Source organism: Vipera berus, assembly GCF_964194415.1.
Source record: "Vipera berus genome assembly, chromosome: Z".
Classification (NCBI taxonomy): Eukaryota; Metazoa; Chordata; class Lepidosauria; order Squamata; family Viperidae; genus Vipera; species Vipera berus.
In genome coordinates, this window is record NC_138205.1 from 51732699 (window position 1) to 51759243 (window position 26545).

The 26545-nt window shown below is 40.5% G+C and overlaps 3 protein-coding genes across 4 annotated transcripts in view; 2 read left to right on the forward strand and 1 right to left on the reverse strand.

Annotated features, from left to right (window-relative positions):
* PSME3 (proteasome activator subunit 3) overlaps positions 1–26545 on the forward strand; it is a 449122-nt gene that overhangs the window by 136928 nt on the left and 285649 nt on the right. The gene's annotated exons all lie outside the window — the stretch shown is intronic.
* Positions 963–8024, forward strand: LOC308677324 (glucose-6-phosphatase catalytic subunit 1-like). The gene is made up of 5 exons (XM_081343593.1): positions 963–2428; positions 3764–3873; positions 3974–4079; positions 6436–6551; positions 6649–8024. The coding sequence occupies exons 1-5, from the start codon at positions 2211–2213 to the stop codon at positions 7158–7160; spliced, it is 1062 nt and encodes a 353-aa protein (XP_081199719.1). The 5' UTR covers positions 963–2210; the 3' UTR covers positions 7161–8024.
* LOC308677443 (alanyl-tRNA editing protein Aarsd1-like) lies at positions 8126–24540 on the reverse strand. 2 transcript variants are annotated; one of them, XM_081343825.1, is made up of 12 exons: positions 24324–24540; positions 23188–23313; positions 22454–22613; positions 20227–20284; positions 15491–15647; positions 15302–15418; positions 15036–15166; positions 14552–14618; positions 13583–13674; positions 13023–13077; positions 9702–9796; positions 8126–9540 (listed from the first exon to the last, which is right to left on the reverse strand). In XM_081343825.1, exons 1-12 carry the CDS (start codon positions 24468–24470, stop codon positions 9420–9422), a joined length of 1326 nt encoding a protein of 441 aa, XP_081199951.1. In that variant the 5' UTR covers positions 24471–24540; the 3' UTR covers positions 8126–9419. The 2 variants fall into 2 exon arrangements, with proteins under 2 accessions (XP_081199951.1, XP_081199952.1); XM_081343826.1 differs by lacking the exons at positions 13023–13077; positions 13583–13674.

A 26545-nucleotide genomic window follows, 5' to 3' on the forward strand; every position in this document is an offset into this window, starting at 1 on the left:
CTGGGTGCACAGATCATGTGGCAACTTGACCTTCCAACATTTGCTTTTGTTCCTTATGCACCAACCCTTTTTCTGTTGTCTGATGTGGCTACTAAGCATAGGCTATCAGGACAATAGATGAGGCAACCTTGTCAGTCATCCAGGTCATATTTATCCCACAGGTGCTTTTTCATGAGGCAACTGGACTTTCTTATTTTTCTTTGAAGATATTTCATTTCTCATCCAAGAGGTTTCTTCAGCTCTTGTCCTTTAATAAGCGTGTCTGCTCCTTCCTATCTTTCTTGATACTATAGTGCTAGTGGTGAAATTTCCATTACTGAGGATCTGCTTTTTTTAAAAAAAACTAAAAAACAAAGAGAATAAAGCTTAGGGATTTAAAAATAACTGTACAACTCTATTATTAAATGACTCTTCATCCCCTCCCATTAATAAATTAGTTAGCCCAGCATTTTCATACTTGGCAACTCAAAGATGTGTGGACTTCAACTCCCCAAATTCCATAGCAAATTGCCAAGTTTGAAAAACACTGACCTAACTTGTCCTGTCCAGTTGACTTTAGGATTGTCATTGAGAGACTGGAACCGATCATGCAAGTACTGTAAACAAGGCCAAATTGGCTGCTTACAGAAATATTCTTGAAGCCTTTTTGTCCTTGCAATTAAGCCATGGTGAAAGTACATTAGGCTCTGGGAGGGTTACGACCTCTGGATTTTCTTTCAGTTCCATATTCCAACCAAGTTCTTTCTAGTACCAACATAAAGCCTGCAAAAGTGGCTAGGGCATTTTTTTTAACTCCAGAACATCCAGATAAATCCATAATTTATCTGAGTTTGTCCAGATTTTGTACTCCAATCTGAGTATCCCTACTAGTATAGAAAAATGTCCCAAAAGTAGGAAAGTTTGTATACACACATGAAGTGGGAATACCCTGCACAAATCAAAACCAGAACAAATTTAAATGGCTAAATCTGTTTATTTAAGAGTACAGTCAAAATTTGATAGCCATTGGTATGGAACATAATATATGTTTTCCAGTATTTCTTCTCAAACTATAGCATCAGGAAGACTGGGATAACCATAACACTTCACTTTTTCAGCCTTACACAAATAAATAGTCTGGAAGGCTATTATGGGTGATAATGCTAGAAATGGCCAGAAAAAGCCAAATGCTGTAATTTCTGGAAAAAGTCGCCCACCACAGCAGGTTGTATTATCCCAAAGCCAAGCCTCGAGCCAGGCTGGAATGAATCTACAGTGAACTAGTGTATTTTATGAAAACTACTTTGCGTTGCTTCAAGGTCTTGATTGAAATTGGGGCCTTGGCTGATTTCCTTTTATAATCCTGTTCCATAGCTGTTATTAGAAATCTGCTGTGTAGTCCTAAAGTCCAAAATGCTGAGTTCATTTCAGTTGTATATCATCACCACTACCCTTTACTTTGCTCTGAGGGACTGATCTCTTTATCTGCTTATTAATAAATTGCTTGAGCACAGAATTTAGAAAACAATTTCCTAGACCTTGTTGATTGTGCTGCTGCATATATTTCTGGTGGATAGTTCTCTGACCTCAGGTATGCCAGATTAAGCATGCCTTTGAGTCTTGATTAATTAATTTATTACCTGGAAGGTTTACCTATCAACCTTTATTTCCCAGTTTTTAGTTTGTATCTAAAAATGTCTGAGACTTACACATTTAACTAGAGCTAGTTCAAAGAACAAAGAAAATTGAAACTGCTTATACTAATTTAATTCTTTAAAACATAGTTCTTGAAGACTATATCAGTGTGTTATGCACACATTCCATAATGGCTGGATTAAGCAACGTTATAATAGTTGCCTCGTCTACCGAGACATTATTACATTTAGAGGTTCATAACTTTTTCCAAAGGTTCATTAAAATTGTAGTTTGATCAACAAGTGTGTCCTGTTAAGCAGAATCTAACCTCCATTCAGGATACGGTGGGAAAAGGCAATGGCATTTCAAGCACTTCCAAGCATGTAGGGCAGATGTGCTCCCTGAAACAGAAGATATTGACTCTTGCACACAAATACACCTTGCTTCATTCTGCAGCTTCTGTCAATATTTTTTGGACAAGAGAGGGGGTTAAAGATCAAAGATCAGAGGGCTTGGATATTAAAAAGGCCCAGCAATTGCTGGGGAAACTAGGAAGAACCAAAGTGGGAGAAGATAGTCTCTGCTGAAGTTGCACTATGGATCTTATGCACAGTACAGGAGTCCAGGCTACCAGCTACCTTCAAGAGAATTTCATGGACTTTCAAGACTGGTTTCTCTTCATCTCAACAGTAACTGATCTCAGAACGACTTTCTTCTTCTTCTTCCCTATCTGGTTCCAACTGAAGGAAGCAGTGGGAATCCGACTCATCTGGGTAGCTGTCATCGGCGATTGGTTCAACCTTGTTTTCAAGTGGTGAGCATGAGTGAGAATTCCTGATCATCATATCTGAGTTCAGGAACGACTTCTGCTCTTTTTTTCCAGCTCAAAGACCAAAGTGACTTTTACAACCCTTCCTTATTGCAATTTGGTGCTTAACTCAGAGCATAGTTGTATATAGTATACAATAATATGAAGATAATTCTGCTTATAAATTCCAGATTTTTACTCTTTTTCTGAAGGGCCAGCACAAATCATAATTTATAAGGTGGCTGTAATGCTAAAGACAAAGGTTGGCTGCAAAGCAAGAAAAGAATAAGGAGAGGGAGGTGACTGGGAAGAAGAAACTAGGTTTTCCTCCAAACAAGCATTTTATCATTTCCCCTCAGAGAATTGAATTTGGGACACTTAAGGAAAAGGGAGCAGGCTTGAAGGCTGCCATTATTCTCTCTCCTCTCTCTCTTTTCAGAAATTAACTGGTTATTTGTTTGCTTAAATAGTCTGAGCATCCATCTGTTCCATGGATTTTTATTCTCTATCATAAACTAGGATTCAGGTATCATGAGGAAACCTCTGAGCAATTTTGTCTCCATATTATTTTGTATACAATTATTTGTATATACGTTCTATTGAATTTAAGCAGCTTTACAAATAGATACTGTGCTGTAGTGTATGTCCAGAATGTCCTCTCAGGATCCAATCCAATTTAATTGGGAATCAATTTTACTAACTATAAGGCATCTTGCCTTCTGAATAGGTAAGTATAATATTATTCCTTACCAAAAAAAAAAAACATTTGGCATTTTTACATCTTAGAATTTTGTTAATTTGCAACTTCTAGAATTTGATCTTCTCTATGACAGAAGTGAAACTGATAAGTACTCCAACCTTCACATTATAATATGCATTCTTAATTTTGTTGAAAAAATTGATTTTGCTGAATGAAGGAAAACAATAAAAGACTGTCTGTTGAGATTTTATTTTAAAATTGTATGACTACTTTTCAAGTAAAATAATCCTCAGAGCTTGCAAAAATAAAAATGAAAATTCAGAAAAGAGCAGCAAGGGTAATAAATGTTTCTGAGTCAAATAACTTTGTCTTATAATTTTCATAATTCTTAGTGCTAGGAATTATGGGAGCACAAGTTGGAGAAGGTTGCCCAAGTCTATCCTTACTTGAAAGGCTTTTAATTCTAGAACTCCAGTCTTGCAGATAAATCTGAAATTAGAAACTTGAAATCTCCTTTTTAAAATTTATAGATTAATTCTCTGGTATGCCTGGAACTGTAAAGGTCTATTTGTTGTCTTATGCCTGCTATGGCTTTGTCCTTTACTGGGATCAGAATTACTTTTAATTTTCCTTTCTTCTAGGATCCTCTTTGGAGAGAGGCCCTACTGGTGGGTACATGAGACAGATTTTTATGGCAATGGAACACCTCCAGTAATCCGGCAGTTTCCCATTACCTGTGAAACTGGTCCAGGTGAGGTTGCATATGTCATATCCCCTACTTTCCCAGTACCTTCCTTAAGCCACTGCAGCTACAGCTTTCCTTTCACCGATTTCATTGTATGCATCTTCAGGTAGTCCTTCTGGTCATGCCATGGGGTCTTCTGGGGTCTACTATGTCATGGTAACAGCATTGCTATCACAACTATTGCCACAGAAGCGAAACACCCTGAGAGGCAGGTAAGGTCTACGTGCCTGCTGGGCATATGAGAGATGGAACTGAGAGAGCTCCTTTTTTTGATTTTCTGTCCTGTAAATAAGGATACCTTTCCCCATTCCCATTTCCCTTTAAGAGGAGGATTTTAATACTAGACAATGGAAGAAAAAATATACCTAAACATTGTCTCAATTCACTATCTCATTTTCAGGTAGTTGATGTTTTTATTTGTTTGTGATAATTGATGCCACAATTCACACATTAAGTATTATCTGTATGCAACATGAATAAAAGCGTGCAGTTATACAGCAGTATTAAAGACGATTATAAATCAGCAATAACTTTCATGAAATCAAGATTGGTTCAAAATTGAAGCATTATACAGGTAGTCTTTGACTTATGACCATAATTCAGCCCAAAATTTCTATTGCTCAGTGAGACATTTGTTAAGTGAACTTTGCCCCATTTTATGACCTTTCTTATCACAGTTAAGTGAATCACCGCAGTTGTTAAGTTAGTGACATAGTTTTTAAATGAATCTGGCTTCCCCATTGACTTTCCTTGCCAAAAGGTTGCAAAAGGTAATCGCATGACCCCTGGGCATAGCAACAGTCATAAATATGAACCAGTCACCACGCATCTGAATTCTGATCACATGACCATGGGGCTTCTGCAACAGTCATGTGAAAAACATTCATGTCACTTTTTTCAGTGTCGTAACTTTGGTCAGTAAAAGAACTATGGTTAAGTCAAGGATCACCTGGATTTGTGGAAAATTGGATTTTGTGGAGTTTCAGTGTCAATTCTTCCACTGTTTTTTTTTCCAGTTTTTTAACACAGATACACAAACATGAATATCCATAGGATAGTCAAAAAAATCAGGATGAGGGCAACAGTGGAATGAATACATTTCTGCCAGGCTTGTATGTATGCATGTGTGCAGAACATATGAAAAACAGACAGAACTTTGATTTCACTATCTTAGCTACTATCTTGACTTTTTTTAAATCACATTGTACACCGTGGCACCCCTATATACCATATAAAATCTCAAAGCTACAGTTGGTTCCTTTTAAAAAGTTTTTTTTAAAGGAAGATTAAAAACTAATACAACTAAGAAAAGAAGAAAAATAAAAAAGTTAAAAGTGCAAGGGGGTAAAATAAAATAAAAATAGAAAAGAAAAAAGAAATAGCTTTCAATCTTTACAGCAATTATAAGTACAATTATAAATTCACCTCTTTATAGTTACAACATAACTCTCTATAATCTAATTTAATTCATCAAAACTGTAAATTATAAATTCATTTTTTGTTTAAGTAAAATATCCATTAGAGGTTTCTAGGCAGCAATATATAAATAAATCTTTGATCAAAGTGGTCAATTTAGCTATATTAGTAAATTTCTTCATTTTACTAACCATTCCTCTATTCTAGGTAGTGCCAAGTTTCATCATCTTTGTGTATAAAATAATCTTGCTGTAGATATATATATATATATATATATATATATATATATATATCCTGTAAACCGCCCTGAGTCCTTCGGGAAAGGGCAGTGTATATATATATATATATATATATATATATATATATATATATATATATATATATATATATATATATATATATATATATATATATATATATATATATATATATATATATATAAGTTCTATGGCTTCTAACAGATCAATTCCAAAATAAAAATCTAAAAAGGAAGGGAAGGTTATCACAATTTGACTCACAATGAAGGGGCAAATCTTATAGCCCCTTCCCTACTCCACTGCCATTTCAAAAGCTCACCCCTCTGCTGAGATAATTAGCAAAAAGAGAATTGATGTTTATATTTACATTCATTGGCAAAAGAGATTACAAGAGAATACACAGGCATTTATTGTGTGAGGGAAGGAGAAAACAGGACAGCAGAAATTGCCTAGATATTACTTGTCCCCTATCTCTTGCAAAGCATAGAGATTAGAGAAGAGATTACAAGAGAGTAAGCAGTAGGTGGCTGTTCATTCTCTTGTAATCCCTTCCTGTCCAATCTCAGTGCTGAAAGTGAAGGAAACCTGCCCCCCCAGCAAATCAGCATAGGACAACACATACTGACCCTCATGGCAATTGTGTGACTGAGGGGGACTGTGAAGGTCATAGACAGACATTGGTTGTAGTTATTTTTTCAGCACTGTTATATTAAAGTCACAAAACAAAGCAATTGGTGAAAACTATCTGCATCTAATTAATTTACTGTAGAATTAGCTAAATGACATCTTGTTATTTCCTGTTCTGGCAGAACATTCAAAGGACAAATTGGCCTTTAGTCTTAAGTGCAATTAAGAACTGCTTTTGCCCTGAAACTTTCCACCCTCTCCATTCCAGGTGTCTGCATAGTCTTCTTTGGGCAGGATTCTGGGCTATACAAGTCTGTGTCTGCTTGTCCCGAGTGTTCATTGCTGCACACTTCCCACATCAAGTGATTGCAGGTGTTATTTCAGGTAAGCTATTCCTAGTCTTGAATAAATAAAAGAATAAAACCCTGTAAGTAAATATCAAGAGAATGCCAACTCAATCAATGATTGACTTATTCTACAGGCATGCTGGTGGCTGTGGCTTTTGAACAAGTCCATTCCATCTACACCGCCAGCTTCATGCGATATGTTGGAACTATTGGCTTCCTCTTTGGTTTTGCCTTAAGCTTCTATCTGCTGCTCAAGATGCTGGGTGTAGATCTCTTATGGACACTCGAGAAGGCCCACAAATGGTGTGAACGGCCTGAATGGATCCATATTGACACAACCCCTTTTGCCAGTCTGTTACGCAATCTGGGCATTTTGTTTGGGCTGGGATTTGGACTCAACTCCCCAATGTATACAGAACTATGCAAAGGGAAGCAAAGCCAAGGGCTGACCTTTCATTTCAGTTGCATCATTTTTTCATTGCTAGTCCTGCACCTGTTTGATTCCTTTGAACTACCCACTGATCAGGAGATCCTTTTCTACATCCTCTCATTCTGTAAGTGCACTTGCGCCCACATCTGTGCAGTGGCCCTCATCCCCTATAGCATTTTCTGCCTCCTTCAGCCAATGGACAAGAAAGACTTATAAGGAACAAATGTCCTGCAATAGAGAGCAAATTTGGACATGTATCTTGAACTCTGAAGACTAAAGGTTTATAAACTAAGATATGTTGTTGTCTCTTTTGTGGATGATTAAACATTCTTAATCCCTTCAGGGAAGAAAACTACAGTATAGATAGTTTAACCAGAAAATAAAGCTGACTGGCATCTGGGATGTCTCTTAGAAAAGCTTCTGAGGAATTCCAACCAGAACAGAGGACTAACTTACCTGCTAGTTTACAAACCAAGCCAGAAACAGTTACAACCAGAGTTTTAATATAGTAGCCTGGAAGAACTATTTGCTGTATTTGCATTGTCTGCTCTCCCCCACACCCGCATTCTGGTTCCTTTTCCATGTTCATCATACATTATTTTCTCTTTTTTCATGTGAATGTTTGTGCATTTATCTCCAACCAATGTTAGGCACAAATCTTGCTTTTCACCATTTTCTTATCTCTTTGGACCAAGTTATCTTGTATTTAATCCTATATTTAGGCAAGACAAGAAACAATGGATGGAAACTAATGAAAGAGAGAAGCAACCTAGAACTAAACAGAAATGTCCTAATGGTGAAACAATAAATCAGTGGAAAAGCTCTCCTCCAGAAATTGTAGGTCAGACATGTCAAACACAAGGCCCGGGGGCCAGATCCGGCCCGTGAAGTGGTTTCATGCGGCCCACAAAGCCATCCTGGAAACAGTGAGGGAACGGCCCCCACTGCCTTGGCCCTGGCCCAGAGACCTTCCTCCTGCCAGAGGCCCTCAGATCTGTCCCACTCCTGCCCAGGCCTCCATAGGCACCCTTGATGCGAACGATGTAGAGCTGGCCATGCCCACCCAGTAGGCCATATGCACTTTAGCCACGCCCACCCAGTAGGCCACGCCCCCCCGAGGGCAACCGCAATGCTGATGCGGCCCTCAATGAAATTGAGTTTGACACCCCTGTTGTAGGTGCTCCATTACTAGAGGTTTTTAAAGAGACTGGACAGCCATTTGTCAAAAATAGTATAGAGTCTCCTGCTTGAACAGGGGGTTAGATTTAAAGACCTCCAAGGTTTCTTCTATTACTCTATGTTCTAATCAATTTACTGCCATTCTGATGTTGTGATGGAGGCTTTTTCTTTCACTTGTAATCAGATGTTTGGTACAGCAATAAGCAGAACCATAAACCATCAGATTGATGCAGGATTAAATTTGCATACCATTTTTAACACCAAAAGGATTTATGCACTTTCTCAGACTCACATTTCTATGCCTGCTTTTCAAAACCTGATTCAGAATCCTATCACAGTACTTCTTGCACAAAGTGATGTACTCAACAGCTTGAACATAAGCAGGTGAACTATATAGTAACAGGCTATTATATAAGAAGAAAACTAATAATGAACCTTCCTCTCATTATTATCATGCTGCCTAGTGGTGCAATGTTTAGAATGTAGTATTGCAGGCTAACACCGCTTATGCCCAGGAGTTCAATCCTGATGGGCTCAAGACTGATTCAGCCTTCCATCCTTCCAAGGTTGATAAAATAAGGACCCAGATTGTTGGAGGCAAGATGATGACATTGTAAACCGCTGATCCTAAGATATAATAGGGATTTTTTTTAAAAAAAACCTTCCCAATTTGATACCTTCCTGGTGTTAGGAATACAAATTCCAAAATGTCCAACCAACTGAACCATACTGAAAATTCTAAGCATACCAGTCCTCATATATTTAGAGGCCAAATTAGACAAGAATGAGCAAAGAATTGTGTCTGTTAAACTCCTTTCCAAATGGTTCAGCAGAAAAAACTTGGGGAAGACAACATACACTATTAGAAACAAATACATCAGCAAAAACCTGAAGTGTTTAATTTGTGATACTGAAGCATCACAAATTTTATGGAACATGCATCATAACACATCTCTGAAAAATGCAATTCTTCTATACCAAAAAACCCTGCTTGGTTTATGGTAAAGCTTCTTCCTACAAATATAACATAGTTACCAGACATGCTTGTTTTATATATCACACCTCTCTTACATATTTTATTTCTTTCATAGCTAGTAATATCCTTCTTTGCGATATTAGACCAGTGATCATTCTTTTCTGGTGATACTGGCATGCTCAAAAAACAAAAAGAGATTATTGTATTATTAAACAGTCCTTAAGGAACAATTATGGCTGAATCATTTGCTTCTTCCCTAACTGCATTATTGTCTGGATGCCTAGTCATTGTTCTGGGTTTTACTGGTGAATGCCTGAGTTTTATTTACTGGTGAATGCCTGAAGAAGGGCCTCCACTTCTGATCGTTGGCTCATCCTTGTAGCTTTGCCCTGATAGCGCCCATTCTTCTTTGCTCCTTTTCCTTCCAGTAGTTCAGCAACTCTTGTGGGAAGAACAAGAGATGAGTCAATATGTTCAGTTAGATTGGATTTTCCTTACTTATCAGTTGGGCAATGAACAAAATCACAGACCAGAGCTCCATTCTCAATGGTCACCAAATTAATAGTTTGATTGTACTTCTTCAACTGGTGTGAATAACTCACCTGGGACCCAGTTTCTCCACTGCTTCTGAAGGACCTGCCAACAGAAAAAGCCCAGCTGCTTTTTCATCTCCCACAGATAAGAAAAGGAGGGTTTCCTGTTGAAAGGACAGTGTTTCAGATCTAATGCTGCTAAACAAATTCTTTACAAGTACTATTAAATCACTGCTCAAGGGTGCCACTGTATAGGAATATTTAAATCAGGGTTTTCCTGATGATGGGAAGTCAAATTCATTAGCAGGCCCCTGCAAGTTTTATGTATCACTGGTTCCATTCTTGACAGCCATTTCAAGATCTTCGGAGAAGTTATACTTTGCAATTACAACCTGAATTTGTTAAGATGAGATCCATATGATTTGTTTCCCATTAAAAAAGCCACTTGTGGATCAGTGGAGGACTACAGGTAGTCCTTGAGATACAAATATAATGGAGCCTGCCAATTATATTCGTAACCCGAGAATTCACAGGAGTGAATGGTGTAACTTGAACACAATTTTTTGTGAGAAGTTGAAAGGTCTGATTGAACTTTTTTTTTTTAGTTCCATGAACTTCCTTTTGTTTCCCTGCATGTTTCTACCGTTTGCAACTCAGCGTTTTTTAAGCGGCACAGCCAAGAGCAGAGATCAGGCAATGGAAGTTATTTCTTGTTTCATTCTTGCTTGGAGGGGAACCAGGATTAAACAAAGTGCAAAGAGAAATTTCACCCAGACGTTTGAGGCCAGCTCCCCACTCTCCCCAGGCTGCCTCCAGTTCCAGGTTAGAGGCTGAGGCCACGAATAGGATTTCAAACTGGCGGAGTCATGCTTGCAACGAGGGGCGAGCTGGTTCCGCCAACCTGCGCTATGCAAAGCTACAAATGCATTGTGGCACCCCGCACCTCTGCAAAATTTCTGTTTAGGAGATCTTGCAGCAAGTCTGTGAGGAGGTGTTGTGATTCAGGGTCAGCCTGTGGGTTCGGCAGTTGGGTCGGACGACTCAGAGGAAGAGGAGGGGGGTGTTGAAGAGCTTGCTGATGATGGCCTTGAGGCTCCGCAGAGCCCTCAGCCGGGCCCCTCCCACTTGGTCACGACGGAGACCCAGCTGTGTGAGCCTGACAGCGTGGATGAAGATGACCCACAGCTGGCCCTGTTCAAGGACACCCGACGCAGGAGGCAGTCAATCAGGAGTAAACAGAGGAAGGCAATGGGGCACCTTGGAAGGAGGCCACGCCCTGAACTGTATTTAAGGGGAATGTGTGGGAGGGCTGGTTTGCTGAAGGCAACCGCTTGGATAGTTCCTGTTTCATAGCTCCTGTTTCATGGTTGGTGTCTTGTCTTGCTCTGTTTTATGTTAATAAATTTGGCAGGCTTTATTCCAGCCTCTTGCCATTTGTAAAGGGGTTGTCCCTGCTTTTGCTGCAGGGCCGGTAGCAGGCTGGTACAGAACAAGAGGAGAGGCAGAACCAGGCCGGCTAAACCTCATTCCTTCCAATCTAGAAGCTAGACGGGGACATCGCGCTTCCTCTGGGTGGTTTCTTCCCGCTTGCGTCCAAACAAGAGCAAGTGCTACGAAGTGAAGGAAGCTGGGTGGTGGCGTGCCAAGCTCTCCAGCTCTGTGGCACTGCAATTTGTGAATTCCAGACAGGTTCGGCACTCAAGTGGCGGAGCAGGACAGCAACCACTTGTGAGAGAGGCTGGGGCTTGGGGGGCAAGGGAAGAGGCCAACCCAACGTTTCTGTGCCTGGCTGGACAAGGGCTGCAGAGGAGGCGAATGTGGGCAATTTAACACTCTCAGACATGGCACTAAAGTAGCATGTTGCAGCATCTCTGCGGTCGTTCATAAGTGCGAACAACCGCTGTGATGTTGCAAGATACGTAACTTTGGGACCCGGTCTTAAGTATTTTTGGCGGGGAATATCATAAGTTTGAACATTCACTAAGTGTGTGCTCAAACACACAAAGAACTGATAAGTTCTTTGACAAACTGATCAACAAGCTAGCAAACAGTTTCTCACCCTCTTGGATATTAACTATTAATTATGAGTAATTAATGAGATACTTTCTTCATCTCTTTTGCTTCCACATCTTTATTTGGTAAAATCATATGGATAAGAATATTTTACCAGATACTACTTAATTTTGGATATTTCAGTATACGTATTTATATCTGAACATTCTTTATTTCATGTTAAACTTTAAACTATTTTTTCTATAATCAATTACCTCACTTTTAATGTTGCATTGATTTAAAACCATATTCTAAATCCCACAGCAAAGATATCAAATGCCTAATAGCCTATTTATAAGGATAGATAGATAGATAGATAGATAGATAGATAGATAGATAGATAGATAGATAGATAGATAGATAGATAGATATAGATAGATATAGATAGATAGAGAGAGAGAGAGAGAGACAGAGATATATAGATATAAATAATGAGACCTCAACATATGACTACAATGGAGACCAGAATTTCCATCATAAATTGGTGAATTCATAATGTGTCTGGATCCAACTTTATGACCAGTTTTACTACATTAAACAAATCACATGGTCATAAGCAAATCCAGCTTCTCCAATTGACAATGCTTACTGGAAACCATTAGAAAAGATTACAAAACAGTCATGTGAAGCAAGACACTGCAACTGGTTGTAAATGCATATTGGTTGCCAAGCACCCAAATTGTGATCATGTGACTGCAGCTGTGTGTGAATGATGCAACAGTCATAAGTGCAAGAACAGGTCATAAATCACTTTTCTTGAGGTCACTGTATCTTTTAATCATTGTTAAATAATGGTCAATAAGTCAAGAACTACCGTAATTAGGATTGGCAACTCCATAACTAAAAGACATGGTCATAAAGTGTGACCATGCATAGACTTATAATAGCAGTTGCAGCAGTTCCAGTTGTGGTTGTTACATGACTCCCATGCTCTCCTACAATTACATGTTTCAATTTACAATCACCCGCTATCTTTCCCATTGACTTTGTTTGCTGGAAGCCAGCAGTGAAGGTCACAAATGACAAACACATGACCATAGGATGCTGCAAACCTCATAATTGTGAGCTGGTTGCAAAATGCCCGAATTGCGATTACCTGACAATGGAAACACCACAACAACTATACATCAGGAACAGTCATAAATCTCTTTGTTCTACGCTATTATATTACGAATGTTCAGTGCTGTTATATTTCATTGAACAAATGGTTGTTAACAAGATCTATCTGCATCAGAAGTAGGAACTTCCTTTAAATTTAAAATAGGAAATCTTCAACAAATAAAAGATTTATTGAAGACTTCCTATTTTAAAAATTCAGAGAAAGAAGAAAAGACTCACCGCAGAGCCAAATTCATTTGCAATTATATTCATAAACTCAGAGTCACCATCTTTCCTGTAGAAAGGAGAAAGATACTCCATGATGCCCTAAGAACAATAGAAAAAGTCTTTCCTATTTTTAAATTTTTATAAAAAATAATTCCAAACTTGCACTCTCATACCACTCTCTGTAACAGATCTGTCAGCCACACAAGAAGGAAATCATCAATGCCCGGATTGGTTTGATAATTTAATTAGTATTAACTTCAGCTTTTTGGAGATTTAAAATATAACAATGCTTGATGGAGCTTCAAAGGATTTATTATTAAAGTAAAAATAGAGTTCTCAATACATTAAAATATTCTTCTTGATAACATTAAATATCATTTTATGTTTGTGGGTATATGGGAAATGAAGGTGACTTCCATTATCTGGAATTTCTAATTATCTAAGACATTCGTTCATTCTACCATACTGACATTGTGAGATTGGTGTTGACTCTCAGCAAACATATAAATAGATTTTCTCATGGTGATCTGCCAAACTAGCCAAGCTTAAACATGAGGAGTCTTTTGTCTCACCTGTGTAAGACAAATACTGGCTGTTGAACTGAGGTGTTTTTGAAGTTCTGCGCTGTAAGAACAGCTAAATCTCTTAGCAAATTCACATTATTCTGAAAAAAGAAGTACATCATGGATGTGTTACACTCAATCAATTCCATTCAGCAAAGATTAACCAACTGAGGAAATGACTGAGCAGAGAAATTCCTAGAAGGTAAAGAAGGGCAAGCATGCAATAAATGTTACTGAGCTTCTCCATGATTAAGCTATAGTGTACCCATCTGGATTCTAAACCACATGTAATTTTGTGCTGGGAGAACAGACCTTGAATAGTCCTAAAGTTTAATGAAGAGAAGGGTGAGGGGTGACATGATAGCAGTGTTCCAATATCTCAGGGGCTACCACAAAGAAGAGGGAGCCAGGCTGTTCTCCAGAGCACCTGAGAGCAGGACAAGAAGCAATGGATGGAAACTAGTCAAGGAGAGAAGCAACCTAGAACTAAGGAGAAACTTCCTGACAGTTAGAACAATTAACCAGTGGAACAACCTGCCTCCAGAGGTGGTGAATGCTCCAACACTGGAGGTTTTTAAGAAGAGACTGGACAGCCATTTGTCTGAAATGGTATAAGGTTTCTTGCCTGAGCAGGGGGTTGGACTAGATGACCTCCAAGGTCCCTTCCAACTTTATTATTATTATTAAAAATAAGTAGAATCTGCCTGCAACTGGTTCTCAATCATGTCCTTCTAGAAACTGAATGACATCTTTTCACACAGAGCCAGAACCATGCTGAAAATTGCATAGTCACTATCATTCCTGACTAACCCAACTTCCTCAAACCTGATTTCCATATTCCGTTACTAAACATGCTTTTCTGTAAACTGCTTATCAATGTCTTATTCTTACATAAAGCTGATGGTGTATCTTGCTGTGGCTACTGTAAAGTGAGGCCTGAAACTTTCCATGGCGGAAAATGAAGTGACATAAATGTACCTTCTGAAGTAGTTTCAGAGAGCTCTGCAACCTTTTCACAGCTTCTACATGTTCTTCGGGACCATTCCTAAAACACAAAGGCAACCAGAGGACTCAGGAAAGACTGTATAGTATCTTATTGAGCGTAAGCTTTGAGGACAAAAGTGTGAGAGGAGCAACTTGTGTTAATAGGGGATGCAGAACTGAATTGTAACAGGAATTGCTGTATGATTTTGGATCATTTTTTTTCAGGTTAGGAACAATTTTTCCAAGGCTTACATTACTTATCATGAACTCTAAATATATTTAAATAAAGTATCTGTTCCTCTTAAGTAAATAATTAACCTGTGTGCCATTAATTCTGGATTTAAGAAAAATCTCAAAGTTCAGCTGCTTTTCCTTCTACTGCTTAAGTGGAATTCTCAGGCCCATAAGTCAGAAATAGTTTGTCTGTGATTGTGTGTAGTGGTGCCCATTAGTGATATACAGAAAATGGAATACTTGCTTAAGCAGTGATGTCAGGGCCTTTTCAGTGGCATGGCTTCGATCCAGACTTTTCAGCACCCGATTGCCAGCAAGAAAAATTAAGTTGGTTTTGTTCTTTTTCCCCTTTTCTGTACCCAAGATTTTAACGACCTTTTGAACAAACACATATTGACTCAGATTAAAAGGCTTTACAAGCACAAAGAGGCTATTTTTGTTCTGTAGGGCAGTCTGACATGCACATCTGAAGAAATTCAATTTATAAAACTCTTGAATGTGGGGCCTCACCTGCAGGTCACTGAGATTGGAGACATGTGTGCCACAACACATATTGGCATCAATACCTTCAATGCTTATTATCCGAACTGGCCCAGTATGATCATTTGGCAAGCCACGGCTTCTTACCTACAATGCAGTATCTGGTTAGAGAAGAACACAAAAGTAGTTTCTTTTTCCACGACTGCAGCCCAAACTTACCATCTCAACTTCAGGATCACCCACAGCAAACTCTCGTACCATCACAGGGATCCGAGCTCGAATTTTTTCATTCACACTCTGCTCAAGGACCGTCACCTGATCTACTGTCATTGATGAGGTGTCTAGCTCAATAGTGCTTCGCTGACGGCCCAGCTCCCTACAATGGTTAAAGAAAGGCAATATTTCCCTCACTTCTTACGGAGAAAACGTAGATACACAAAGAGGCTTCTTGGCTGTTCCATGATCTTCTTTTGCTTAAGAATTAGAGTGGAATGAAATGGACACAGAAATATTATGCAGGTTTATCTGGAAATTACATAGCTTATTAACCCTTATGCATTCACTAGTTCTATATGAACCTTCATTTGTTCATTCATTCATGGAATTTCTAGGCTCGCCAATTCCAGAACAAATAAAAAAAGATAAAAATATCAAATTAAATGAACAGTAGTAGCCTGAAGAGAACAAAAGCAAAAACATTCATGAATAATTTTAAAAGGTCCAAAGATACATTGACCCAAGGCCCAGGAAAACAGCTATTTTTTAAGGGTAATTTAAGGACATGGGCAGAGGGGATTGTACAAATATCTGTGGGCTGCAGGATGCTGTTCTAGAAGCGGGGGGAACAATAGAGAAGGCTGGTTTCTTGAATATCCTTGATGACATGACCCAAAAAAGCCAACTCTGTTGGCTCATAAAAGACAGGCAGACACTATAGCTGTCAGTCCCTCAGAAAACTAGGTTCTACACCATGTAAGTCTTTAAATGTGAAAACAATACCTTGAATTGACTATGGAACCTTACTAGTAATGAGTGCAGCTTGAGGGATACAATTGTTACAAGGGTATAGCAAGATCTGCCTAGCACTGGAATTAGCTGCCATTTCTGCATAGACTTCAAAGGCAGTCCCCAGTAGCACATTGCAAAATCCACTTGCAAGGTGACCAAAGCGTGCATGATTATAGGGAGGGCCTCCTAATCCTGGAACAAGTGCAACTGCACAAGTCAAATCTGCACAAAGCCCTTCCTGACCACAGGTGCCATCTGTTCTTTGTGCAGGACCTGAGATTCCAAGAAAACTTCCAGATTATGCTCCAGTCTGAATGGGGCACTGCAATCTCATTTAGAACCAGAGATGAGAGATCTCCTGAACTGGGTAGTCCAAGAACCCACAGTCGCTTGATCTTGCTAGGGTTAAATCCATCCAAATTCCTATAGCCTCCAGGCATTAGAACAAGACTTTGACAGCATTGCTTGGATGGCTGGAGTCAAGATGTACAAAACCACAATTAACCTCTCTCAATGGCCTCATATAAATATTAAATCAAAAGGATGACAGTGTCAAACTCTATAGCATCTCACATATCAGGAGCTTCAGACTTGACCTCTCAACTCCCATCAATGTTGAGTGGACCTGGACAGGCCAGAAAAGTACCATAATCAACAGTATCAAAAGCCACTGAGAAATCATGAAGGGCCAGGATGGTTGAACTATTCCTATCTAAGCTGCTCCATAATTGTCAACATGTACATCTACATGGACAGAAGAAAGCAGTGGGATATCACAAGGTTCCGTCTTAGGCCCAGTACTCTTCAATATCTTCATCAATGAATTAGATGAGGGAACTGAAGGGGAAATTATCAAATTTGCAGATGATACCAAACTGGCAGGAGTAGCCAACACCCCAGAAGACAAACTCAGGATCCAAAAAGATCTTGACAAACTTGAACCTATCCAACAAAATGAGTTTCAATGTGGAAAAAAGCAGTTTTACATTTAGGCAGGAAAAATCAAAGGTACAAGTACAGATTGGGAAGACTTGGCTTAAAAATAGTAACTGTGAGAGGGACCTTGCAGTCCTAGTGGATGATCACTTAACCATGAGCCAGCAGTGTGCAGCAGCAACCAAAAAGCTAATAAAATCCTGGGCTGTATAGACAGAAGCATAGAATCAAGATCACACAAGGTATTATTACCACTTTATAAAACCCTAGTAAGACCACACCTAGAATACTGCAGCCAATGTTGGTCTTTTGTTGTTGTTAGCTGCGAAGTCGTGTCCGACCCATCACGTTCCTCCGGGCCTTCCTGTCCTCTACCATCTTCTGGAGTCCATTTAAGCTCACGCCTACTGCTTCAGTGACTCCATCCAGCCACCTCATTCTCTGTCGTCCCCTTCTTCTATTGCCCTCAATCTTTCCCAGCATTAGGCTCTTCTCCAGTGAGTCCTTCCTTCTCATTAGGTGGCCAAAGTATTTGAGTTTTAGCTTCAGGATCTGGCCTTCTAATGAGCAGTCAGGGTTGATCTCCTCTAGGACTGACCGGTTTGATCGCCTTGCAGTCCAAGGGACTTGCAGGAGTCTTCTCCAGCACCACAGTTCAAAGGCCTCAATTCTTTGGCGCTCAGCCCTTTTTATGGTCCAACTTTCACTGCCATACATTGCAACTGGGAAGACCATAGCCTTGACTATACGCACTTTTATTGACAGGGTGATATCTCTGCTTTTTAGTGTGCTGTCTAGATTTGCCATGGCTTTCCTTCCAAGGAGCAAGCGTCTTTTAATTTCTTGGCTACAGTCCCCATCTGCAGTGATCTTGGAGCCCAGGAAAATAAAATCTGTCACTACCTCCATTTCCTCCCCATCTATTTGCCAGGAATTGAGAGGGCCGGATGCCATGATCTTGGTTTTCTTAATGTTAAGTTTCAACCCAACTTTTGCATTCTCCTTCTTCACCCGCAACAAGAGGCTCTTTAGTTCTTCTTCACTTTCTGCCATTAGAGTGGTATCATCTGCATATCTTAGGTTGTTGATATTTCTTCCAGCAATCTTAATTCCAACTTTTGATTCATCTAGCCCTGCCTTTCTCATGATGTGCTCTGCATATAAGTTAAATAGGCAGGGCGACAGTATGCAGCCTTGTCGGACTCCTTTCCCAATTTTGAACCAATCAGTGGTTCCGTGTCCAGTTCTCACTGTTGCTTCTTGGCCCACATATAGGTTTCTCAAGAGACAAATAAAATGGTCTGGTACGCCCATCTCTTTAAGAACTTGCCAGTTTGTTATGATCCACACAATCAAAGGCTTTAGCATAGTCAATGAAGCAGAAGTAGATGTTTTTCTGGAACTCTCTAGCTTTCTCCATGATCCAGCGTATGTTGGCAATTTGATCTCTAGTTCGTCTGGCTCTTCGAAATCCTGCCTGTACTTCTGGTAGTTCTCGATCCACATACTGCTGGAGTCTAGCTTGTAGGATTTTAAGCATAACTTTACTAGCATGAGAAATGAGTGCAATGGTGCGTTTGAACATTCTTTGGCACTGCCTTTCTTTGGAATTGGAATGTAAACTGATCTTTTCCAATCCTGTGGCCACTGTTGAGTTTTCCAAATTTGCTGGCAAATTGAATGTAGCACTTTTACTGCATCGTCTTTTAAGATTTTGAATAGCTCAGCTGGAATACTGTCACCTCCACTAGCTTTGTTCCTGCTCAGCTTTTCTAAGGCTGGTCACCATATCACAAAAAAGATGTTGAGAGTTTGGAAAAAATTCAGAGAAGAGCAACTAAGATGATCAAAGGCCTGGAGACTATAACATACGAAGAATGGCTGTAGGACGTGGGTTTGGCTAATCTAAAGAAAAGAAGAAATAAGGGAGACATGATAGCAGTATTCCAGTACTTGCGGGGCTGCCACAAAGAACAGGGGGTCACGTTATTCTCCAAAGCACCAGAGGACAGGACAAGAAACAATGGCTGGAAACTGATCAAAGAGAGAAGCTACCTGGAATTAAGGAGAAACGTCCTGACAGTGAGGACAATTAACAGTGGGGAATAGCTTGCCCCCAGAAATCGTGGGTGCTCCATCACTAGAGATTTTTAAAAAGAAGCTAGACAGTCACTTGTCTGAGATGGTATAGGTTCTCCTGCATAAGCAGGGGGCTGGACTAGAAGGCCTCCAAGGTCCCTTCCAACTTTATTCTATTCTATTCAATATTATTGTAAAATCTAAAAAAAATGAGCCAAATGTTGTGTCCATGAGATCTCCAATTTAGAATCAGTCTGAAAACAGACATGGCAGACTGAATACATCAATTTACATACTGGGGGAAAAGTCAGCTGAATCCAAATTACCTAATTAGGGTGAATAAAAAGCTTGAAACTTAAAAATCTATTTTCAGATAATAGAACATTATATTCTTTAGCTTCAGAATATGCTCTGTCAGGCATTTCATCAAAGAAAGATAAAAAAAGGCTGGTGATTTTTGTGTACTGTTAAACTATGAGCCCCACCATAGCTTTTTGTGCCAGAATCCTTATGGTAAAACAATGCCTTTATTATATACTAATATATTCAACTTTATAATCTTCATCTTAAGATTTATTCTAAACTGCAATCCAAATGGCTGCAACCCTTACTTTAATACTTTTTCTCCATTCCCTAATTTTGGGACCCTAGTCTAAATAAGAATTCCAATAATTCAAAAGCATATACATACATTTATGCATTTTTATTTGTCTTAATTAAAATATTGCCAACAGTGGATTTTTTTTTCTAATGAACTTATATGGTTATCTGTTCTTTTTACAGATGATTTTGTTAATAAATGCTCTACAGATTTTAAGCCTGTCAGCATTACCTGAAAGAGTTACATTTCTACAGATTTTGCAAATTACCTCTGCTCTAGTTTTAGAATCCACAGGCAAGGAAGAAAAAGAGAAGTGTTGCATCCTGCTTACCATGATGTTGTCTTGTATCCAAACATCAGATCTGCAAGTGCTGTGATGAGATGTTGTCCTGAAACAAATAATTATTCATCAGCTATTCCACGGGTCGGCAACCCGCGGCTCCGGAGCCACATGCGGCTCTTTGAGCCTTCTCCTGCGGCTCCCAGCCGCCCGGTGCGGGCGCACCTCTTCGAACGGGCAGTGGTGCGCGCGCACCTCTCCAAATGGAGAGTGGCACCGCCCGTTTGGAGAGGTGCACGTGCACCTCTCCGAATGGGCGGAGGTGCGCGCGCACCTCCCCAAACCTTTGGAGAGGTGCGCGCGGACCTCCGCGTGAACGGGCAGCGGTGCCGCTTGTCGGGAAAGCTGCCGCGGTTCGTTTACAGGCTGCCGAAAGCGGCAGCTCTGCAAACGGGCCGTGGCAGCTTTCCCAACAAGCGGCACTGCTGCCCATTCCGAGAGGTGCGCGCACACCTCTCCGAACGAGCGGAGGTGCGCGCGCACCTCCCCAAACCTTTGGAGAGGTGCGCGCGGACCTCCGCGCGAACGGGCAGCGGCGCCGCTGTTAAGCGGTGAGAGGGCAGACGAAAGAAAGCATGCTGTATTCTCATCTTCGCCGTTTCGAAATCCCTGAATCTCTCTTCTTCCACCGCCCCCCCACCCGCCCCCGGGGGCGCCAAAGAAACCAAACAGAGCCAAATCAGAACGTCAAAACGGGATAGAAAACCAAAAAGTCCCAAAAAGTTGAAACGATTCGCCTTTTAAAAGACACGCGTTCCTCAAGCCCAGCTTTAAAGCGGTCTCAGCCTCACCGAGTATATTGGGGGACACTCTCTCCCCTCCCTCTTGCACGAATCCTTTATCATCAGGACGCGATTACACACAAGTCGTTCGAGGCGGGCAAAAAAAAACCAAAACAAAACCTGAGGCAGCCTCAGGACGGTGAGGCCGGTCCAAAGCTGACAGGTCGGCTCCCTCAACCCCGTAACGCAATCAAGGGGAAGCAGGAGATCATAAAGGCTGCGGTCCTACATTGCTCAGTCGACCCAAAGCCCTATCAACCATTTTATGGCTGGCGACGAGCGGGAACGCAGCTGGAGCGTGGAAAGCAGCTTTGCAACTGACAAAAATATTCCCCAGTAACCGAAGCGCCGTGAACCGCAGTCCCCGACACTATTAACATGCAACCAGTGTGGGTGCAACTACTGCCCTTCCCCCTCTCCCCACCCCGTATCGCGGATCTCTTTTCCTTGGCGGAGTTATCTTGGGAGTCGCTGCAAGCAGCAAATCTTTTTAAGATGTTTCTGACAGAGGCTTGAGAGTGGGGATGGGGAGAGGAGCTACACCTGGGGGGTTGGGAATTATTTTCTCCTTTATTCAGAATTACGGATCCATTTACTTCCAGCACCGGATCAGTGGTGCCACCGCCGTTGCCATGACAGCAGGAGGGGCAAGGCCCCCGCGATTTACAACCCCCCCCTTCCCCACCCAAACGAGCAGCCCCGGGGAAGTGGCTTCGGGACTTCTTTTTCTTGCTTCTAAGCGTAGGCACCAATCTGGGAAAAGTAACGCGCGCGTCTTTCTCGTCTCCCGCCACGCCTCCCATTGACGTCTGCTACGGCATAGGAAAAGCGAAGTTAGCTGGGGCGGTTCCCCGCGGCGGAGAGATTCTTGAACGGGACTCGTTTCCGGCGGAAAGATCCAGGCAGGCTACGGGTGCCGCGGTCCATCTTGGCTCCTCTCGGGGAGGGGGGAGGCGGCTGTGTAGCCGGCACCATGGACGAGGCCTACGACGTGATCGTGCTGGGCACCGGCTTGACCGTGAGTCCTTCGGAGCCACTCACCCTGCCTCTTCCTCTCCCCATCCCGGCATCTTCCACCCCTTGCGCCCCTCCATGCAATTTTGCATTCCTTTCCCTCCGGCTCCTGCATCCATGTCCGTCATCAGCAAACCGGGAACCAGTTCCATCACACATTAAAAAAAATGGCAATCGCGCGCGTCCTCGCATGCGCAAGAAAAACCCATTTTGCGCATGCGCAAAATGTTTTTTGCGCATGCGCGGACGCACGCATGCGGCTCCCACTTATTTTTATGTGTGATGGAACCGGTTCCCAATGGCTCTTTTCCTTTTTTAGGTTGCCGACCCCTGAGCTATTCAAACCCTTTCTATTGGGTTTCTTTAAGTATTCTGTATTATATCACCCAAACTGATGGACATCACATGCATCAATTCTTCACCTGAATGCTGCTGCATATGGTCAAACCGCCGGTCCCAATCCAGCGTCAGTTGTACCTTAGTTCCTGGCTCAAGTGGTGTCTGGATAAAGTGTAAAGCATCTGGACCTTGTCGGGTGACTCTGAGAACAGGGATATCGTTAATAAATCCATGGTCATCAGGCTGAAATGAAGAAATTTAAAGTTACAATCCTGGCTTCTGAGGGGGAAAAACATATATATAAAAGAGACAAACTTAGTTCATAAATACTTTATTTGTGGGAAGGCTCTGGGAAAAAATTAATAAATGCTATCCTTTCCATAGATATCCCAAAATAAATGTTATTAATGCAAGAGCAACAATGAATGATTGCACAAATAAAGGCATTGCTCGATCATTTTTACATTATTAATTACTTGAAATAAAAGTTTCAATTATTATGAATCTCATACCAAAGGTTTTTAGGAAGAATCAAAGTCACTCCAGAATTTTTAAACTATGTAACACACCTTAGTGCAATCCAAGTCTTTCTATTTTATGATGAAACTGTTTTCAATACAACTTATTCTTGAATTACCTCATTAAGTATCTAAATACAAATAAAACATTTAAAAATAAAATCATGTATTCCTATTATATATTGGCCAATTAAATTTTTAGTTTTAAAAACAGAAAGTTACACTTAATATCAAGCAACATATTGAGAAATATATAATAATTTACAAGTCTAAAATAGTTTGAGAACAATTATTACTACCTGCCCTCCACCCTCTGGAAAAAGAATAGTGTCTTCCAGGATGACATGGAAACCTTTCAAAATGTTCTTTCCACTAATTTCTGTAGATAATTTTGCCGGGCAGCAGGAGACCACCTGGGTAGTAAGCTTAACAGGAAAAGGAAGGGATCTTTAGTTTTGGTAGAGGCAATTATTACATAGAAAATTGAGATTAAAGAGGTGTATCATGTGCAAGCCAAGAGGGATGAACAATGAGAAAAACTATGTTGTTAATAATAGCCTTCTTGTCTCTAAATTCCTGGGGAGAACTGCAAACATTTTGTAACAATTATTACATTCAGCAAATGATCCACTTTTATTTCAAGCTTCTATTTTAATTCTGTACCATGTATGCCAACTTCAGAATCCATTTTATTACAGTATATAAATGATATTTTTTAAAGATGTCCAATTTCACTTTGGTTGCCTTCTAAATGCTTCACGGATTAGAAATATTTTAAAATAGAGACCAAAAAATATAGATGTGGTCTCGAGGCACTTTCCTATTAATTACAGTGAGTCATAACTCTGCTCATAGAGAAGTTATTCATGGGCAAAGGGCAGTTAAGCTTCACTCCTTCTTTTTGCTTTCCTGGGTTTTCCTTTCCTACTGACATACAATGTATATGCAAATGATTTTTAAATCAGCATATTGTGTTGTGCAAGTAATTAAATATATTCTGTATTACAATCCATTGTTCTATTAGTTGCATTAAACTATAATAAGGAAAACATGAAATGGCAACAACTGCTTAGGGAAGAAATCAGGCCTACCTAAGAATTATCTGTTATATACAGAACTGTTCCTTCATTTAACGGGAATGGGCTACTTTGGGCTTTAAAAAGCCCTACAGAATTTCTAAAATTCTGCATCTGTTGAATACAGAGGAACTCTACAACTATTCATTTCAATTTGTGTCTTTCCAATTATGGATAAGGCCCCTTATCTCCAGTTCTGGAGATTGGAAAGACTGCACCAAGAATCCTTCTCCAGCGCAAAGGCATGCAGAATAAAAGGGTAATGCAAGCATTCATCCTCCCTCTTCTCTTCCCCCCCCCCCCGAATAGCGGCAATGACCATGGTCTCATAGCCATCCCTCGCCTGCATCCTTCCGCACCTGCTGAACCCAGCTGTCCCGCTGACACATAAACGCCATGCAGTCCCGAAGTTGGCCAACCAGGAGACACGAACTATCGGCGCCTTTTCTCTCTCCGAGACAACGCACATGCGCGACTGGCGGCCTAAGGCAGGCAGCAAAGGACATAATTGTTACGTTTCTCCAAGCTCGCTATGTAGGGAGGGCGGGGCCAACGTTGGCCAATGTACTATTTGTGTTTCGTGACCTAAAAATTAACTTTAAAGACTGGGCAACGAGGACGAGCGTGGGGTGGAAGGCGGAGCTCAGTGAAAATGTTCACGGGGCTGTTTTATGTCCTTGCGGATGGGGGGGGGAGGAGGCGGAATAAAACTATAAAAAAAAAGAATCTAAAGGGACCTTGGAGGTTTTCTAGTTCAACCCCCTATACCATTTCAGACAGTCTTTTTTTAAAAGCCTCCAGTGATGGGAGTACCCACACCTGAAGGCAAACCGATCCATTGGTTTATTCTTCTCACTGTCAAGAAATTTCTCCTTAGTTCTAGGTTGCTCCTCTCTTTGGTTAGTTTCCAACCATTCTGGTGCTCTGTAAAATAGGTTGACCCCCCCTTCTTTGTGGCAGCCCCTCAAATATTGAAACACTGTTATCATGTCACCCCTACTCCTTCTTTTCACTAGACTAGCCATACCCAATTCCTGCAGCAGTTCTTCATATGCTTTGGCCTCCAGTCCACTAATCATCTTTGTTAGTCTTCTCTGCACTCTTTTCAGAGTCTCAACATCTTTATATTGTGAATGACCAAAACTGGACGCAGTATTACAAGTGTGATCTTACCAAGGCCTTGTAAAAGGATACTAACAGTTCACTTAATCTTGATTCTATTCCTCTGTTAAAGCAGCCTAAGATTGCATTACTCTTTTGGTGGCTGCAGCACACTATTTAAATGATCATCCACTAGGAATCCAAGATCCCATTTGCAGTTATTGCTATTTTATTTTTATTTTTTTATTTTAATTCCATTTATATCCCGCCCTTCTCCGAAGACTCAGGGCGGCTTACAAGCTTAGCAGTAGCCTTCATTCTATGTATATGCCTGCTTATTAGGGCTTTCACACACACCCCCAAGCGGCATTATTACAAAGTCAGCTTAATTGCCCCCAACAATCTGGGTTCTCATTTTACCTACCTCGGAAGGATGGAAGGCTGAGTCAACCTTGAGCCTGGTGGGATGCGAACCTGCACTAATTGCAGGCAGCTGGTGTTACTTAAGGAGGCATTAGCTCACTGCTCCACCAAGGCTCTATTGAACCAGTTTCCACCTATTCTATACCTATACCTTTGTTTTTTCTTGCCTAAGTGAAAAACCTTACTTTTCTCACCACTGAATTTCATTTTGTTAGATAGGACCCAGTGTACAACTCTGTCAAAATCCTTTTGGATCTTGATTCTATCTTCTGGGATGTTGGCTATTCCTGCCAACTTGGTGTTGTCAGTAAATTTGATGAGTTCCCCTTTTATTCTGTCATCTTAATCTTTTATGAAGATATTGAAGAGTACTGGGCCTAAAACAGAACTTTGAGGTACCCCACTGCTTATTTCGCTCCATATGGATATAGTTCCGTTAAGGGCTACATACTGAGTGCGGTTTGTCAGCCAGTTACAAATCCATCTAGGGGTGATGCTATCTATCCCAAATCCATGATTGTTGTTTAGTTTTATTATAGTCGCCCACTCAAAAAACTTTGAGCAGCTTACATCAGATATACATAATTTAAAATCATTAATGTAAAGCATAACAGCCTAGGCAAAAACAACAGTAACAATCTGATTCATTGTTTGCGATTTTATTCTCGTGAAAACAGAGATCTCACTTTACAAGCTTCCAGCCTTGAGAATAAACTGTATTTTTAAGATTGGAAAAGCTCCTTGCTGAGGATGTTATCAGAACCTGATTTTGTATATCATTTAAAAAGAGGTTTCTGTAATGATTGCTAACAACAAATCACAATTGACTACATTTATATAGCAGGGTAATATAATGTGTAGGCCTGGGGCTGGAGAAATCAGAACAACTACTAAATGACAGCAAAGAGTAGAGTTTTCTCAATATATTTGCTGTGTCGAGTGGTCTGAATTTTTTGCAGCCCACATCTATTAGCCCAATAGTTTATGGTTCCTATAGCATTTGGCTTAATATTGTAGTCAGGAGCAATAGGCGGCATATAAATTGAATGAATTTGTG

Coding starts and splice junctions, on each gene's coding strand:
- LOC308677324 (XM_081343593.1), top strand. CDS start 2,211: ATGGATCTTATGCACAGTACAGGAGTCCAGGCTACCAGCTACCTTCAA. Junction 2,429..3,763: donor TTCAACCTTGTTTTCAAGTG/GTGAGCATGAGT, acceptor CCTTTCTTCTAG/GATCCTCTTTGGAGAGAGGC. Junction 4,080..6,435: donor CGAAACACCCTGAGAGGCAG/GTAAGGTCTACG, acceptor TCTCCATTCCAG/GTGTCTGCATAGTCTTCTTT.
- LOC308677443 (XM_081343825.1), bottom strand. CDS start 24,470: ATGTCCTTTGCTGCCTGCCTTAGGCCGCCAGTCGCGCATGTGCGTTGT. Junction 13,078..13,582: donor CCAGTATTTGTCTTACACAG/GTGAGACAAAAG, acceptor TCCTTTCTACAG/GAAAGATGGTGACTCTGAGT. Junction 9,541..9,701: donor GTGGAGAAACTGGGTCCCAG/GTGAGTTATTCA, acceptor TCTTCCCACAAG/AGTTGCTGAACTACTGGAAG.